The 18289-nt window shown below is 45.4% G+C and overlaps 1 protein-coding gene across 4 annotated transcripts in view; it reads left to right on the top strand.

Annotated features, from left to right (window-relative positions):
• The window catches only part of TRIM28 (tripartite motif containing 28), a 29870-nt gene extending 12754 nt beyond the window's left edge, over window positions 1-17116 (top strand). The window contains exons 2-18 of one of the 4 annotated variants that reach the window (XM_083580554.1): window positions 2513-2625; window positions 2793-2925; window positions 3681-3816; window positions 4601-4717; window positions 4919-5033; window positions 5458-5604; window positions 6377-6491; window positions 7495-7625; window positions 7947-8084; window positions 8347-8377; window positions 8726-8768; window positions 9739-9967; window positions 11060-11367; window positions 12182-12302; window positions 13435-13509; window positions 14396-14530; window positions 15825-17116. In XM_083580554.1, coding sequence (XP_083436680.1) covers window positions 2513-2625; window positions 2793-2925; window positions 3681-3816; window positions 4601-4717; window positions 4919-5033; window positions 5458-5604; window positions 6377-6491; window positions 7495-7625; window positions 7947-8084; window positions 8347-8377; window positions 8726-8768; window positions 9739-9967; window positions 11060-11367; window positions 12182-12302; window positions 13435-13509; window positions 14396-14530; window positions 15825-16052 — 2315 coding nt within the window. In that variant the 3' untranslated portion in view covers window positions 16053-17116. The remainder of the gene's footprint in view (window positions 1-2512; window positions 2626-2792; window positions 2926-3680; window positions 3817-4600; window positions 4718-4918; window positions 5034-5457; window positions 5605-6376; window positions 6492-7494; window positions 7626-7946; window positions 8085-8346; window positions 8378-8725; window positions 8769-9738; window positions 9968-11059; window positions 11368-12181; window positions 12303-13434; window positions 13510-14395; window positions 14531-15824) is intronic. The other 3 variants (XM_083580555.1, XM_083580556.1, XM_083580557.1) reach the window with 3 other exon arrangements.
• Window positions 17117-18289: the final 1173 nt, after the last annotated feature.

Raw genomic sequence — 18289 nt, 5'->3', positions numbered from 1 at the left:
TCGAGAGATCGCCACATGTTCACAATTGGACCTGTGCCATGGGTGTGGCCAAGGGGGGTGGGGGGGAGCTGCCCCCCTAAATCAATAAAACACATAGCTAACTGAGGTTCTCCCCCCTTCTAACAAAAAATGCTGGCTAACCCGTGACCCGTGCCAATTGGAGAATGTACTTGGCACCTGGCTACTTTCTAAGACCGTGGCGACTTCTGTTCTCGGGCCTGTCTCCTGAACTGAGGAGGGCAGCCTTCAGCGGAGTGGCAAGAGAACGTGGGTTGAGTGGCAAACAATAGTCTGCAGGCATCATTTCTCTGCAGAACTGAATTCATTCTTGGAATCGGATGCTTCAAAGATGCCCTGAGAAATTACAGCTGATGACTTGCAGGAGAAAGCTATATATTTATCCTCAAAAGTATATAGGGCTCCTTGAGGGAGTGCTCCCCTTCACTATTGCCATACTTTTGCTTGGCGCCTCTGCCCCCTCCAAACAACATGAGTTGCCCACTATTTGCATCAGCCAGATAACTCTGGGAAGTTGGCCTATTGTATGTTTCTAGAATCTTTTTGGAGGTTTCATTTAAACTGGTGGCTATCGCCCGTAGTTGAATCTCATGTTAATGCTAAGCTTTGCAGAACAAAGGTTTGTACAGCAGCTTTCCCTTAAAAGAGAATTGTGTTCAAGTAATATCTGCTAGTATAAAACAAAGGCCGTGCTTATTGACGATCTTGTCTGTGGTTGTGCTTGGAGAGTACTGAGGTGTATGGTCAGAACTAGCCAAAATATTTTTTCTTTAATATACTAGCTTGCTTATTAGTTGCTAGACTTTCTTGTTCCAACAGGATTTCAGGAATTGACAGCTTTTAATCAAAGGGCTGGTGCTGTGCTGTTTTTATTGTAATTATTTGTATGCTTTAAGCAGATTTTATAGAGCGTTTGTAGTTTAAATTCTATCAATATTTTATTGTTTTTTAAATTACTGATTTCCTATGTTTTTAGTGGTTCTTTTTATCTGTAAGCGGCTTTCAGTCTTGTCAGGGAGGAAAAACGCGGGGAATAATAATAATAGTGTATCTCGGTATGAAATAGTGTGGCTTAGCTGCAAATTGTTGTCTTTCTGGCTGTTACTTGGTTTTGTAAAGATGACAACATTGTGAATACTTCGATGGTGAAATAAGATGTGGTAAATATACAAGTATTTACTGATTCTAAAATTTTTGCTTTAATGTTGGAATTGTGGTGTGAACTGCTCTGGAAATAACAAAAATCTACACAAATATGTTTCACCTTTTTAAAAAATAAGTGCAAACTGGTGTACAGTGGTACCTTGGGTTACGAACTTAATTCGTTCTGGAGGTCTGTTCTTAATCCGAAACTGTTCTTAACCTGAGGCACGCTTTTGCTAATGGGGCATCCTGCTGCCGCCGGTGCGCGATTTCCGTTCTCATCCTGGGGCAAAGTTTGTAACCTGAGGTACTACTTCCAGGTTAGCAGAGTTTGTAACCCGAGGTGTTTGTAACCCGAGATACCACTGTAGTTGGTTATAGGTTGTGGGGGAAACGTGGATTGTGAAATGGGCAGGTTTGGAATCTTGGGCTAGACGGATCCTTGCACACATGTATGTGTGAAATACACGCACAGGGGAAATGAATGAAGGACTTGACTTGCTTATTGTACTAATAACTGGTTGCTTATAATTTGTATAATGTGGGCAGTGCTGTACACAAAACATGACAGTCCCTGCCTACGATATTAGTCTAAAAGCATGAGATGAAAAGGAAAGTAGGATAGAGGGGCACCAGTTTTTAAAGTTTCTGAGTCGTTAATATGACCAGCTAGAATGGAAGCAGTTGACCTAATCTTTACATGTGAGGTGCTGGTGTGGCTCTTCCATTTCATCCTCTGTAACCATTTGTAAAACAGGTGTATTTGGTTATATCTTTCTGATATAGAGGGAAATCAAGGCAGCAGGGAATTTGGGGTGTGTGTGTGTGTGTGTGAGTGAGTGAGTGAGAGAGCGAGCGCAAGTGAGTACCCCTCCCCCACTTTTCAGGTTGCAGTGATGGCTGCTGACCTGGCAAGGCAGATGAGTAATGGGAGAACAGTTCAGAAGCATTGATGTGCGTCTTATCATTGCTTCTCTCTTATCTGCAAAACCACCTTATCCTGAAATGGCTGCACAAATATGGCTAACAGGCTAGACAAGGTAGAGGAGACTGGTTCTGCTAGGTGCTTCTGTGGGTCTTCCATTTTTATTTCTGCAAGGCAGTTTACAAGCATATATCCTTTTGTTTAAAAAATGTAAAAATCATGATAAGCAGTACAAACCGCCCCTCCGCCCGCAGATAGGCTTATAAGCAATACAAAACGTAGAATCTCCAAGGCAGAGACTTTTTCATCCAGCTGGAAAAGGCTGTCGAAATGAAACAAAAAATGTCTTAAATTGTTTCCAGAAAATACAGATAAGTGTGTTCCTGTGGGTTGTGCCTGATGTTTCCGTTGTGCTTCTCTTTGCAGTGGTTGACTGCCCAGTGTGCAAGCACCAGTGTTACCTAAAAGATATAGTGGAGAACTACTTCCTGCGGGATGGTGCAACAGAGTCTTTTGGGGATGCCAGAGAAGCTAACCAGGTAATGGGGTCACCCCCCACTCCCCACAACAAGCATCGTATTCCAGTGTTTCTTTGCTCAGTCTTTGGATGTTCCTTGGCTGTTTCTGCCTCTCTGATTGGGGTGGTTGGAGGAAAAAGACTCTGTTGTTCTTAGTGGTTAATTAACCATGTTCCTTTTCCCATCAGTGCTGCACCAGCTGTGAAGACAATGCCCCGGCCACCAGCTACTGTGTGGAGTGCCAAGAGCCCCTGTGCGAGACTTGCGTGGAGGCTCACCAGAGAGTGAAGTACACTAAGGAACACACTGTCCGGTCCACAGGTAAGTTGGCGGCATAGGGAGAAGGTCTTGTGGGCTGCAAAGGTTCACTGTCATGGGTGTTTGGTGGAAACGCCTGTCAGGCTTCAGGGAATCTGCTTCCTCCCTTCCTTGGCAGCAGATAAGCAGGAAAAAGGAAAAGGAGTCTTCTTACCAGTTAGAAACTTTTAATGATCACAGTGAGAGAACAAAGAACCCATTTCCTATGAATGGGGTGCTCCCATTTAAGAGTTCCACCCCATGACTCCCTAGTCACCCATGTCACTACTGCATCTTGTAACCTGAGCTCACACCCTCTGTGCTTTCTGTTCTGCCACCTTCTGAGCTCTTATTGTTCTTGGCCTGAGCGGAGGAATGCTTTCCAGAGACAGTATATCTGTTAACCCTCTCTCTCCCAGTTTTTCTTCTCCTAGCTGTTCCCCATCCAGTATTTCCCAGCTTCTCCCTTTTGAACTATGTCCCTCTGCCAATCACTGTTCCAAATCTATACTGTCTTACTGCTCCTGGGAAGATTCAGGATCCTGATCAGGAGCAGGGGGAGGCTCCCACCATTCCTCCTCCGTGCGGCCCTCCTCAGCACGGTCCCCGACAACTTCCAAGGGAGTCGAGAGAAACATTCCTTGTCTGAAACTAGTGCTGCTGGCCCTGGCATGGTCGGCGCAAATGCCATGGTTTTCTCTCTCCCACCCACATAATGCTGAATCTGTTGAGGTGTGTGCCTTGCAAGGGTAAACAGGCTGTCCTCTGCTTCTTGCTAGGCTCTTCCAAATCCCAGGAGAGAGAGAAGACAGTGTACTGCTCCGTCCACAAGCATGAGCCACTGGTGCTGTTCTGCGACACTTGCGACACCCTCACCTGCCGGGACTGCCAGCTGAATGTGCACAAGGATCACCAGTAAGCATTCCTGCTGGCTATTTAGAAACATACCTGTCAATCTAGAATGATGCCTTCTGCTGCTGCTGCCTGAGACAAACTGTGGAGTTCATCAGCCGACGCCACCCTTCTCAAACCCAGTGTCCTGCAGATGTTTTGGACTGCCACTCAAATAAGCCATGTCTATTTGGTGCACTGCCTGGGGCTGATGGGGAGTTGGTAGCCCAGAAACATCTGAGGGGCACAAGGTTAGGGAAGGCTGTCTTGGCTGTAAGAATGCCATTCCATACCCACATGTGGAAGTTCCATGCCCACATGTGGAAGTTCCATCAAGAAAAATTGGCTGTTCCTATCTTGAGTTAGGCTTATTTCTTCACCCCTTTCCTCCACCTGCTTCTGCTAAATTGGTCTTGACAATAAATGGGGAAAGCCAGTCCATATAGGTGTTGACCCCCTTCCAGCCTGAGATTTTAAGATGCAAGAGGTTTTGATGGTTAATCAGAATATAGAAACGTATAATTGCAGAGGGTCATCGAGTCCAACCCTGTGCTATGCAAGAATCTCAGTATGTTGTTTCACCACTACTATACCCTGCCTTTCCTCCCGTAGGGAGCACAGAAGGATTACTGTAAAAACAAGCAATAATTCTAAAGCAGTAATAAAACAGCTGAATGTTTTTCTTTTCTATAAATCCTTTTAAATAAATAAAAATAAAAATTGCAAGAGAAAATGCGAGCACACCTTTTATAATAGCTTTTAGAATCCCAGTACTGTCACCAAATGAGGGCTGTACCCTTCTCTGCAGGTACCAGTTCTTGGAGGATGCAGTTAAGAACCAACGCAAGATGCTGGCCTCGTTGGTGAAGCGCCTGGGAGATAAGCATGCCAACCTCCAGAAGTCCACCAAGGAAGTGCGAACCTCGTAAGTGCCTAGTTTACAGAAGACCCAATTCTTAGATGACCACAGTTAGCATCCATTAAGCTTTCAGGGTCATCATGTGGTTTTGGGTCACAGGCTTTTCAAAGGATTATGGGAGAAAAAGCACTGGTAGCAGAATTGTACAGAACTTATTGGCTCTCTGGGGACCACAGCCTTATGCTACCCCCTGCTTTAAATCCACAGGATCCGGCAGGTGGCAGATGTGCAGAAGCGAGTGCAGGTGGATGTGAAGATGGCCATTCTGCAAATCATGAAGGAGCTCAATAAGCGGGGCAAGGTGCTGGTTAATGATGCGCAGGTGAGAGACTGAAATGACCGCTTCTGGCTGTGAATGGGTGTGGCATGGTGCGGTGGTTTTGGGGAAAGACTGGAGAGTTTGGGATGGGGAAGAAAATTGCATAAAGAAAACTTGAATGCCACCAATCAAAGTAATCTTCACTTATTAGCGTTCAGTCATTCTTTATCTAATCAAGGAGGACCAACCATGCTTTTAAAAAAGCAGAACAAAATCTGACTCTGGGAAGAACTGCTCTTGAGGGAGTGGCACCATCACTGCAAATATGCACAATAAAGGCCTTAGCCACAGTTTCCTCACATGTGTCAGCCAAAGCTTAACTTTGACTATGTCACTGCCAGTATTGGGTATAGTAAGTCTAGATAAAGCTAGTAGTGGCTATGATGATAATGAATCAAGTGTTCCCTTTTTTTCTTTCCCTTTACAGAAAGTCACTGAAGGGCAGCAGGAGAAACTGGAGAGACAACACTGGGCCATGACAAAGCTCCAGCGCCACCAGGAGCATATCCTACGCTTTGCCAATTGGGCCCTGGAGAGCGACAACAACACTGCCTTGCTGCTTTCGAAGAAGCTGGTGAGAGCTCTGGTGCTCCTTTCCCACATGCCCATGCAGGAATTGTTGAGAGCTTTCAAGCAGTTAGTTGGCACTTCTCAAATGTTTGATATTTGCTTCATGTTTGAGGTTAATCTACCTATCAGTTTTTGCATTTTGGTTAAAGGAAAAGATGTATTAAAAAAACAGAATTCTCTGGGTGCCTAGATCCAGGTTTGGGACAAGTACTCTTTGGTGAGAGAACCCCAGCAGAGATTTAAAATCTCAAAAGATGCAGCAAAACAAAGTATGGAATACAGCCTGTTAGAGCTTTAAAATAGCCCCTTGTAAGTTACCGTATTTTTCGCCCCATAGGGCGCACTGGCCCATATATTCAATAAACATTTTCCAATCTTTAAACGTATGTTCTCCTTATTCTATATGTTAAGTCTGTGAGCTGTCCACGACACAACCCATGCTGTAATTTGAGCCCTTTTATACATAAAGTTAGGTACCTAAGCTGCCCAGTAACACCGATAAGGAAGTCTTATCACAAGGAGCTCTTTCCTCACTAATGGAATTGACCCATTAACTGCATTCCTTAATAAGCCTGCCATGGTTCTCAGCTGTTTGCATTAAAACCTCTGCCCTCCTTGCCACGCCATATGGGTAGTGCACGCCAAAGGCAGTGCAGAAGGGTGGTGACTGACCAGCTAGACTGTACTATATTGATAGTAGTGAATGAGCTTTTAATGGTTTCCCTTTGGTACAATTAAGCTTTCCTTTCTCTTTCTCTCACCCACTTCTGCTTCAGATTTACTTCCAGCTGCACAGGGCTCTCAAAATGATCGTCGATCCTGTGGAGCCCCATGGAGACATGAAATTCCAGTGGGACTTAAATGCTTGGACCAAGAGCGCAGAGACATTTGGTGAGAACCAGACTACTGGAATTATTTCATTTATTAATAAGATTGTAGCCCACCTTTTTGGACATATACCTCCCCATGAAATCAATAAAATACAGCAAAGCAGAGCAACGTGGTGACCCCCCAGGTGTTGCACCCAGCAGTTGTAGCTCAGAACATCTGGAGTGAGCTATGTTTATTACCCTGCGGTATAACGTTCCAAAACCTTCGCCTGTAAAAGCAATTAAGAACATGAAAAACGGGCTTTATTTGTTACCATTTTTAAAGAACAGTGCTTTCCATTCAAGTAATTCATGCTTTTAAGAGAAGGGATGGAGGCATTAGCATGGGATCCTGCTGTCCTATTCGCACAGTGAAATCTATGATAATAACTTCGGTTTGAAATAATTTTAGATCTCTATTTTACATTTCAAAACAGAGTCTTGGATTTTATTTATGGTTAGCAGAATACCATTAATACCATCAAGTAACTAAAATAAATACTAAACTTCTTTCCCATTTCAAGGGAGTGACTTGATTGGAACAGAAAGTAACATAAACTTCATGCACACTGATGGTACAATAGTGATGCTGGGTGATGTGCAAGAAGGCCACAAAGGAAGGTGGGGAAACCATACAAAGCACAGTGCAGTCCCAAACGTCTTGCGGATATCTGTGTTTTCAAGATAAAAATCTACTAGTGAAAAAATGTGTGTGTCTTGTCAGACAGAGAACAGAAAATTCTTAAGTGCCTCTTTGGCATTCAATAGGTGGTAAGGTTTATGTGACTTAATGTACAGTGCTGGCTGTCAATCTGCCCAGGGGTAACAGCATCTGGATGTGGCTCTCTTGAGCTGTTCTGTGCCAGCTGTCCGGCCTCTGTGCCTGGATGCTTTGCTTGCCTGCATCACTGTTCCGGCCCTCCCTCATTGTAACAATTTTTACATTCTTGCATCCAGACAAGTGTAACAAATGCCAGCCCTTGAGAGACATAACCTACCTTTTCTACCCACCATCCCTCCCCTAGGTCAGATAGTCTCGGAGCGGAGTGGCTTGCTGGCGACCCCTAATGCCCAGACTCCCCAACAGCGGGCCAATGCTACCTCTGCTGCATCTGGAGGAGTGGCAGTCAGGCAGGGCTCTGTTCCTCCTTCTCAGGTACCGGCTCTCCTTTGTACCAGTTCTGTCTCCCCGTGATTGCCTGTCTCTGTAGATCCAGCAACCCTTGGCTGGTTGGTCCACCTGCATCCTGGGAGTGCCTGTCTCAGTGGCGGGGAGGTGCATTTTATGCATGAAGCTGTCACAGTAACAACACACCATGCGTCATCAGTCGTGTGCCTTCTACAAGTAGATAGTACGTTGCTGCATGCCTTGGGCTAGCCTGCCGGGGCCCCCATAGTGGTCGATGGTCCATGAAATGCTCCATATCCATTGGCTTAACGTGCAGTAACAGGCTTCCTGGTCCACCTTTCCATGTAGGGTGTCCAGCAGATGTCTCTGCAGACAAGCATATTGAATAAGGGAGCTCTGCTTCAGCCTGTGCTGCCTTCCAACAGCCAGCGGCAGGCAATCCCCGACTGCTATATCAATGATGCTAGTGCCTCTTCTGCTGGACAGGTGAGCAGGGAAGGATGAGGAAGAAAGGGTCTCTAGAATGGAGGAGGGCGCCTTTCCTGGCACTGCTTACAGGAGATGGAATGTGTCTTTGTGGGTGCTGATTTTCCCCAAGGTGTGCCTTTCAGTTGTAAGCCTGCAGTCGAGGGCCACTGTCTTGCACAGGACCTGTAACAAGTAATGTATCTTGACGGAAAGTGGTGAGGAAGCAGCTTAAGGCTTGTGTTGGGTCTCTCCCTTGACTTTTTGCTCTGTTCTTTTGCAGCCAATGGACATGGGTGACGGCTTTGGCGTAGGTAAGCAGCGTGAAGGGAGCTGAAGGGGTGTTCAGTGGGAGGGCAGGTAAAAGCTTTAAGGGCAGGATGAGGAGCCTGCGGCCGTCCAGATTTTGCAACCTCCATGAGCTTTGTTCCGTTGTCTGGGATAATGGAGGCTGTGGTTTTAACAGCTTCTGGAGAGCCACAGGTTTCTCATCTCTGCGTTAAGAGGTCCTTTCACTTCTAAGATTTAGAAGGAGCATCAGGGTGGGGGTGAGGGGTGAAATTAGGCATGGGGAAGTTGTTCTGCATTTGGGCCAAGGAGGGCTGATGGGATCCAATTTGGGATGACTGTCTTTTGACACTTGTTTCCCCTCACTACAACAGAAGGATCATACTCTGGTGAAGCCAATGTTTCTGGAATGAAGAGGTAAGTGCATTCTTTTTTTATGTGCTGCCATGTCTTCCTGGGGCCCCATTCTGCAGTAGTTGACTTCCAAACCACACTCCCATCTTCTCTATTCTCATACACGTGTGCCATTTCAGAATCTGGTGCATTGTTGAGTGCTAAGAATCTGCCTGCTCCAAAGGAAAAAGATCTTGGCCATGGATTTGTAGATTTGTAGGCTACTTTGAAAAAGTGGAGTGGTAACTTACCTAAAATATAGAGATATTCTATTTACTACCTCTTGACAGTAAATGTATGAGATAGTTATTGAAGGGCAGCAGCATGCAGTTGCTGGGTAACTCTTTCCACACACACACCCCATCGCAAAATGATGCCTGGAACAAGAATTATTCCTGCATGAAAGTATAACCTTAGGAGTTCTTCAGAATAAGACCTGAATAACCTTATGTTGTGGAACTAAAACTGAACCAGCAAGCATACTTGTCTGCAAGAGGTAATAGGTATTAAAACTGGTTGTGTTGCTGGACTGGAATTCTTGGTGCAAACGAGAATTTTATTTTGCCCATCCATGTGACACTTTCCAAGCAGATGGAAAGCTTGAGAGTTGCCATGTTCTGGGAGCTCAGGTCTGATCATTAGGAAGTGCATTTTGCCTTGAGCTGGACTAGATAGAAGGCTGCTGTCTACTCATTAAGCATATAAAACCAGTTCCATCCTAGATAACACTACAACAGCTGGATGGGGTTGTACTCTTGCAGGAGTGTCATTGAATAGGTGTGTTGAAAGGGTGGTATCAGTGGGAGACTTTCTTTTCCCACCAGGTATTGCAGACTTCAGCTAGACCTTTGTAATTTTTTAGGTTTAACATACACGATTTTCAACTTTAAATCTAAGGCAAGAGGGCCTAGGACCTTAAATATCCTAGACTTTACGGTGTATACATGAAGGCCAGGCCTGCAGTTCCTAACATGGGTTTCCTACTATGCTTCAGGTCCCGCGGCCAAGATGGAGAGGGTGGCACCGTGCGCAAGGTGCCCCGTGTCAGTCTGGAGCGGCTGGATGTGGACCTGACATCGGACAACCAGCCACCTGTCTTCAAGGTGTTTCCTGGTTCTTCCACTGAAGACTTCAATCTCATTGTGATCGAACGTGGGGTTCAGCAAGCTGCAGCTGCGGCAGCTGCCGCTGCCCATTTAGCAGGGCTGCCAGCAGCAGTGAAGGTCAGCGTTGCCCCTTTGGAGTTAGCATAGATCTGGGTGGGGTGGTGAGTATTGCTAGCTGCATGTAGCGATCCTGCTCACCTGTGAATACCACCCACTTTAAAAACCACCACCATCGCCTCCTGTTCAGTCCATAAGGAGTTGCAGGTTTTGTACACAGTCAAGCAAAGTAAGTCCGTCCCACCCGCCACTGCTGAAAGTGTGGGCCAGAGCATGCTGCTGCAGTGCCCAAGGGGTTGAAGTGTGCCTGGATGAATTTGACCAGTGAAGCAGGGATGCCTGCTGCATATTGACCAATCTGTATTCATCTTCTCCCTCCAAGCTAGTATGACAAGGAAATCTACTTGGGCATCTTCAGTCTGTGTTAAAGCTGAAAAACGTAAGGAGCTCCTAGAATATCATCAGTGTCCAGAAAATAGCTCAGTCTTCTGACCCTTTGTCATCTAGGCAGTGGGGAGGCTGGATAATAGGGGGACAGGTTTAACTGGGCTGTCCCTGGCAGCTGCAAGGTGGATACCCGTTCATTGTTCTTGGACCTGTTCAAGGAAAAACCAGTATGCTTTTTGAGTTGAAGAATACTTGTGTGCTCCCCCCAATTTTAATGAATTCCTGTGCGGTGTTGGTCTAGCCCAGGCATAGGCATACTCGGCCCTCCAGATGTTTTGAGACTACAGTTCTAATCATCCCTGACCCCTGGTCTTGTTAGCTAGGGATGATGGGAGTTGTAGTCCCATAACATCTGGAGGGCCGAGTTTGCCTATGCCTGGTCTAGCCCAATATTGACCATGTGGACATGATCTCTGGGATGTCTGCTGCATCTAATAACAGTTTTAAAAAATATATATACTCAGTTTTCATTTATTCCATTGTGTCAGTTATACATTTTTAGATGTATGTTCAGAAATATTTCTAAAACATGAGACTATTGCATAATCTGCATCACTAAATTTATCCCAGCTGGTTTGTAGGAGCAGATTTATTTCACCCTGTTCCCTAATAATGAGGGGTGCTCTTTATTCTTTGCACTGCTTTCCCTGTGCATTTTCTCATTGTGCTTCTGTCCTGACTCCCTCTTTGTCCTCCTTCCTCCAGGAGGAGCAGATGGAGGCAGCTATTGACCACCCAGCTTCTCTTGATGCTAAAGACACTAAGCCAGTGGTGCTGCCCCAGGATGCTTTGCTTCCAGAAGGGTCCTTAGCGCCCCGGCTCATCTCCCCCAGTGGCAGCACCAGCTCTGCTATGGAAATGCAGTCTGTTCACAGCCACGATGGCACTGCCAACGGGGACGAAGCTGCTTCCTGCAGAGTCTGCATGAAAGCTGGTGCTGTGGTCATGTGTGATGGCTGCAAGAAGTGCTACCACCTGGATTGTCACCTGCCTGCTCTCCTGGAAATCCCCAGGTATGGGCTTCCCTATTCCTGAATGTCATCTCTTGCATCTTGGTGTTCCTCCCGCTGGCTCTGGAGGAGAAGACAGGGCTTGTAAGTTAGGAATGGTGGTAGTGGCACAAGCAGCAAGCCTTATGAAGGTAACTGTGCCCAATATTTCTATTCTTGTAGCGCTGCAGAAGGGAAGTCCTTCAGCAAAACACTTGAGTGCTCAGAAGACATGGAAATAGATGCTTCCCCCTTTGGAAATCATCAAGATGAATTTTCCTTTCTCTGTGTTATATGATCTGCAGTTAATGCAGACTTAGTGTATCTGGGAACATTCCTTTGCTGGAGGGCCACAGGTTCCCCACCACAATTCTAGGAGGTGTTTGAATAGTAGACTTCTTCCTAAGCCATCCACAGCTAGTCTTTGCAAACGTGTGGTGGGGAGTGCATGAGGATGATCTAGATGATGGAATGGAACCTTAAATCTCTGCACAGAGATCCTTGTAGAAACGAAAGGGTGAAGCCTGTAGGCAGCTCTGATCTCTTAACTTCTCCACTTCAAAGGTAATGGGTCTGCAGTGACCAGCCAAATGGAAATAAATACCTAGCACCCTTTCAGGATTAAATAATAGTAATAATAATAATAATAATAATAATAATAATAATAATAATAATGGGGTGGGGAATGGAACCTTCTAAGCCATCTTAAAAGTAGCAAGAATGGAAACAAAATCACAAAATAAAAATTCCAAACGCAAGTTGTCAGGATTTCTCCCTAGCTGTACTGTAGCGGTAGCCAATCTTGGAACAATACCTCTCTCTCACTTTGCCCCTGCAGCCAGGAATGGAAGTGTCTGTTGTGTGAGCAGCCAGTGAGAGCCATTGAAGAGGATGGGACCGACTTGACTCCAGTCTCCATAGATGGGGAGGTGAAGATACTGTCAGCTGCTGACCAGCAGGTACTAGTCTGCCCTGTCTTGAGAAGAAAAACAGCTTGCTCTGGCTGATGGTATGGGCAGAGCTGACATGGGGCTTTGGAGAGCTGAATGCTTCGTTCGGGGTTGACCTGACCTTTAAAGCAGACAAGGTCTGGAGCACATATAAATTATAACAGCATCCAATCTCAGGAATGGGGTAGGATGTCCAAGTCCCATCGTCCCTGACCATGGGTTTTGCTGGCTCAGACTGGAGTTCAACATCATCTGGAGGGTGTTGCCTTGGCTAACCCTGAGTTAAACCCCTCCTTACCTGGGAGTAAGGCCCACTGAACTCAGTGCGGCTTTCTTTTGAGTAGACAGTTATTTACTAGATGCAAGTCAGCAGCACCAGGCGGCCCTGCTCGGCTAGGCGCTGGGGTGGATTGCACCCTGCAGTGTCAGGCCCAGGCTGCCACCGGGTCCAGAACTGGCAGCAGCAACAAGCAGCTGTGGCTCGCTCCTAGTCCTACCCATTGCCATCCCACCACTGCACTTGCCTGACCTGGGGGTTCTGGATCGCAGGCTCTACTGGTCAAAGGGACCCACCCTCTTACCCAGTTGTGATTGGCCAAGCGGATAGCCAGCCAATCAGGATTTTTTTTTTAAATCCCCCTTCACTTCTCATTTTCCTCTGTGGCCCCCTAAGCTCATGGTGTGCCCCCCCCCACTTACACGTTTTTTACCCGGGAGCCGCAAGGGGGCCATATGGACCATCCTTCCCCAGTATGGCACCTTTTGGCAGCAGCTCCTGTCAGCCTGCATGACCCAATGTTCAGGGGTGATTGTAGAAATACGATCTGAAACATCAGGTTGAGGTCAGCTAGTCCTGGACCTTGGCAGGGCTAGGACTATAGTGAGCTGCATGGAGGTATGATTCCACCAGCTGTGTAAGCTTAAAAACCCTAGGAGAAAGGGCAGGCAAAGCAGTACTAGTCTTCCAATATGGACCTGATTTAGCCAGCTGATTCCTGGATGTCACAAAGCACTGAAATGATAATGGAGAGGACTTGACAATAAACCTACACATCCGTGTATCTTGCAGGCTTCTGATTTGCAGCTTAGTCACCTTAACTGCTTTTGCCACTAACCACCTTCTCCATTTTGTCTCCCACAGAGATGTGAGCAGGTTCTCCTTGAGTTACTGTGTTATGAGCCATGCCGGCCTCTCCACCGACTCTCCAATACCATAGTGAGTCTCATATGTGATGTAAGGGGAATGTTGAATATCTAATCACCTCAATGGTGCTTCATTTAGTTGTAAAATGTTAACACGTTTATGGCAAGTATTATTCCTTCTGCTTTTGTCCTCCCACTCCCAAAGTATTGTAGTGGTTTTATGGATTTAAATGCAATTGGTTTCCTGTTCTTTTTCAGCTCTGATCCTCCCCACACCCACCCCTTTCCTTCCATGGAGAAGGGTATTTTGTAATACAGGAGGAGGTCCCCTGGAAACTGTGGACTGCAATTCCCATCACCCCCAGCCAGCATGGCTAATGATAAGGGAAGATGGGAGTTATAGTTCAGAACAACTGGAGGCCACCATGTTGGCAATCCCTGCTCTTAATGGACTTGCTCCTCCCATTTGCTCTAATAGGCACACCTGCAAATCACCCTGGTAACCCCCCCCCCCATTTCACCCCTGCTTAGCTTCAAGGACACATTGGTGGAGTTCTGCCAACTTTTCAGTTTGCCTGTTTCCATCCTCTTCATAGGCTAGAAGAGAGAACCAGTTTTAAAAAATCCAGAAGCGGTTATTTGCATGGTTTAAAAGGCCTACAAATGCTGTGGCTGTATTGCTTCCCAATTCAGGCAGGGAAAATACAGTATTGATTTCTCTTGGGAGTGTTTGGAGGATCCCTTTGAAAGAGGATGGGGCAGAGGAATTCCCACCTGCTCTTAGGTAGCCATCCACATAACAGCAGGAGCACTCTTCCCAAAATGCCACTATTTGCATTGCAAGCTTGCCGGATGTCTTGTGGACTTCTAAAACCATGTACCTGTGATAGCTTGAGAGGCGCTGGAAGCACTTCGTCAAGACAGCTTGGTTTTTATTCTTGTGTCCTTCTGTACTGCAGGAGGGGCAGAACACTATTGACTTGACCTTGATCAGAGCCAAGCTGCAGCGGAAGCTCTCGCCACCCTATGGCTCTCCTGATGAGTTTGCAGATGATGTCTGGAAGATGTTCAGGCAGTTTAATAAGCTGACAGAGGTAAGGCTTCCTCTTGCTCAAAAGGGCAGAGGGACGACAGGTTTAAGGGGGCTAGAATGGTGGCCGGGGGGGGGGGGGGCTGAAACAGCTGCAACATTTCCAGCCAACCCACCTGCTACAGGACTATCCCTAGATATGTAGAATGTCTAGATGTGCTGTGTTTGAATCTGGGGTGGTTGCTTTTTTGCTTACCAATGATATTAATTACTGTTTGAATGTTTCTAAATAACTTTTTAATGGCAATTTCACGGTTACTATTTTGGTAAACTGCTGTAAAAATTTTTTAACAGTCAAACAGTATATAAATATTGTGAAATATATAAACTTTGTAAATACTTGACTCTTCTCCCCCACCCCCCTTTCCCTTTTAACAGTTTATATATTTCCTTTGGAAATATATTCCTGGGTCCCCAAATTTAGGGTTCCCCAAGCCAAATACAGATGGCCTGTGGTTTATCTGGATTTGTGGTTGAAGATGGGAGTTGGCACATCCACCACATCTGAATATTTGTACCGCTACTCAGTTATATTTTTATTGCTTTTTTATTTGTCATATTGCTGTAACAGCTCCATAGAATTCCAATTGTAATAACAGGCAGGGGAAAAAACACAATTAAGGGGTCTGCCAAGACCCTCAGCAATTTTCAGGTGGTTGGGGTGGGGTGTTGAATGTTTGGGAATCATTGATATTTACCGAGTATAACAAAGATAAGGGAACCTTTGTAATTCTCTACTTAGTGTTAACACTTCCTGCAAATGTTTTGGTTAATATAAAAAACCTGTTTTACAGGTTCATTAGTGCCCCTTATTTAACATAAATAGAATATTTATTAGGTTTCTTACCTGCTCTTCACTATGAGGTATCGGGTTACAGGTGACACCAATTTAATAATACGTTATTAACATCAGTGAAAACTAAGTGCAGTCATTAGAATAGGATGAGTTCTAAATGGGCTAGCTCTTTTCTGTCCTTACCGTAAGTTGAACACTATTTCTTCTGCACACACACAGAAGGCCGTGTGTAGTTGTGTTAACAGGTTGAATTGAGCCTGTTGGCTGACAACATTGGGCATCTAAATCTGTCAGCAGCCTAACACCGAATAGTTCAGGCAACAGCACGGCTGTATGTAATCCTGGGTGGATTCCCTCATGTGGCATGTACTTGGAGGATAATGAGCACTCTTGCCTGCTGCATTCCCCAGCTAGTGTGTCAAGTGGGCAGTAAATATCCCTGATGTCTCACTTTTGAATGCTCGCTTGCTTTTCCCACACTCTGGTTTTTTTGTCTCATCAGGATAAGGAGGATGTCCAGTCCATCATTGGGCTGCAGCGCTTCTTTGAGGCCAAGCTGAGCGCTGCCTTTGGCGACCGGAAGTTCTCGGCACTCCGCGACCCCATCAATGTGGATGAGCCGCAGGAAAGTGGCCTTCTCCCTGTCCGTGGCTCCCCAGCCACCGACCTTGGTGAGGCCACCTCTTCTAAGCCTGATGGGAGCGGTGAGGACGAGGGAATGGCCACCTAAAAAGAAGTGAAGAAGCTGCTCCTATCAGACGGACCAGCATTCCACGGAGGAGGGGAAATGTGGGGGGGGGGCACCCTCTTGAAGCTGCCTTCATTTTGTCTCTGCCCTCCACTCTTCTGGTCTTTCTTGGGCAGCCCTTCTTTGTTCCCTCCTGCACCTCTCTGCCTTTTTTTTTTTTTTTTTTTTGAGAGTTATTGTAGACCTCGACTGCTTAGATAATGGTTATAAATCGTCTGACCTGTTCTCTCTCTTTTTTTTTTTGCTTGGAAAATTTTATGCCCTTGTTCTGACAGATACACTTTGTGTTTTGTTTTGTTTTTGTATTGGAATGGAAATTGATTCGGGGCAATCCAGAACCCTATAACTTGCTCTCCTCTTGTATTCCTTTCTTAGTCCAAGTGGGAACAAAGTTGTAGTTCCCTTTTTATTATTTTTAAAAATTCTCCCACTCTCACCCCCCAGTCCTCACCTCCGCACACCAAGGAGGGAGGTTGTTGTGGCCCAGAAACAAGTTGGATCTCCTAACAGAAAATCTCTGCCCCATATAAGATACTTGACTGCTCTTGTTGGGTGTCCAGTAGGCCCCCAACTGCAGTGAGAGTTGAGGGCACAGACTCTCCTCTTTCTTGTCTGTTTTTTAAGTCTATGAATTTTTGAACATAGTGTTTTTTCTCAATTTATATGCGGTCCTAGTGAAAATCAACCTGGACATCTAATAGATGCAACTGTTGTTGGGCCTTCATGACAGCTGTTTTCTGAGGTGGTGGTGGTTTGATTATATATTTTTTTATTCCTGTGTCCAAATAGGACTCCTTGCTTTTTCTGTTGAGTTTGTTGAAGAGGAGAGATGTCTGTTTTCATAAGTCAAGGTAGTTGTAGGTTTTTAAATCCAGTTGTCCCCTCCGTGTAGCCGTACTTTTTGGCTGTACGTATCTTCAAAAGCTTTCTGTCCCAGTAGTTTATCCAAGAGCCATTCTCATGAAAATGTGCTTTTTTTTTTTTGCTTATGTATATTTTAGACTTTGCTTCTTTCCATGTTCGAGAAAAATAAAAGATGTTTGCAACTGGTGTGTCTTGTCAATTTGGTGGTGGTGGGAAAGAGTTTGATTTTCGATTTTCTGCATCACAGAGGGGTTATAATACAGTGAATTTGATAATCTCTGCCCAGTTGGCAGAATTCACAAAGGCATACTCTGGTGTTGTTTAATGCCTACTCTACTCTTGTCCCCTTCCTTCCTTTTCAGTTCTACAGGGGTAACACTTAGGCTGAGTTGGGATCTGAAAGGTGGTTCAATCCCCTGGACTGGTGGTGGTGGTGGTGGCGGCGGCAGCCTGAATTTGGTGAGGCAGTGCCTCACTAGCCCTAATGAGTTGGCCTCCACTGGGCATAATGCAGCTTGAAAGCTGTATTGCCTGGCTCAAAAATTGCTCCCTTCCTGCTACCCCAAGATAAGTTTTCTAAAAGTGGGGAGTACACAAAACGAACAAAATAGGCAATTCACTTGCATGCACTAAAAGCACTAATCGTAACTGTAGCAAAAAAATAAGCCACAGTTTATTCCTGATGAAAAAAATGGATGGCTGCTTCTGTGATTAGTGAAAGCCCCCAGTTCCAATTGTAGAGTACCAAACAAATGAGCAGAAACCTGCGATACAACATTCTTTTGGAATGTTCTGCGATCCAGATTTGGTCCTACAGGAGATGACATTGATCCTGTGGAGTCTTAACTTTATATCCAGTTTCTTGGGAAGCTGTGGCTTAAGTGCCAAAATGAGATTTCCTGGCAGTTAATGGGTGGTCATAAATATGATCTGAACAAATTTGCATTAAATTTAATGAATGTGGGGAGGGGTTAAGATTAGGAGGGAGTTGAATTTAGTGGGTCTCTAAACAGACTGGTGTGTGCCAGGTTGAAGGCACTCGAGTTAATGGTCCTGGTAAAAAAATAATAGGTCCCTAAATGCACCTTTGGAGTAAAAATGAGTTCTGGGTTTGAAAATAACCTGCTCTGGAACACATCACACTAGTGGATGATTGGTTCCCTAATTGCTTGGATTAATTTTTTGCTTGTTGAAAACAGCTGTTAATGCATACAATATCTTGTACAAACTTGGCGATGGTAATACAAGTAGTTATGTTTCAGAGTTTTGCTTCTGCAAGTCAGGTTGGGATCAAAAGAGATTTTTTCATACTTTGTTTTTTTTAACATATTTTAATTGTTAATATCCTCGCTCTT

Source organism: Podarcis filfolensis (assembly GCF_964270895.1).
Source record: "Podarcis filfolensis genome assembly, chromosome: 13".
NCBI classification, from domain to species: Eukaryota; Metazoa; Chordata; class Lepidosauria; order Squamata; family Lacertidae; genus Podarcis; species Podarcis filfolensis.
Note: the sequence above shows the minus strand (reverse complement) of the source record. Positions and strands in the feature narration are given on the sequence as shown.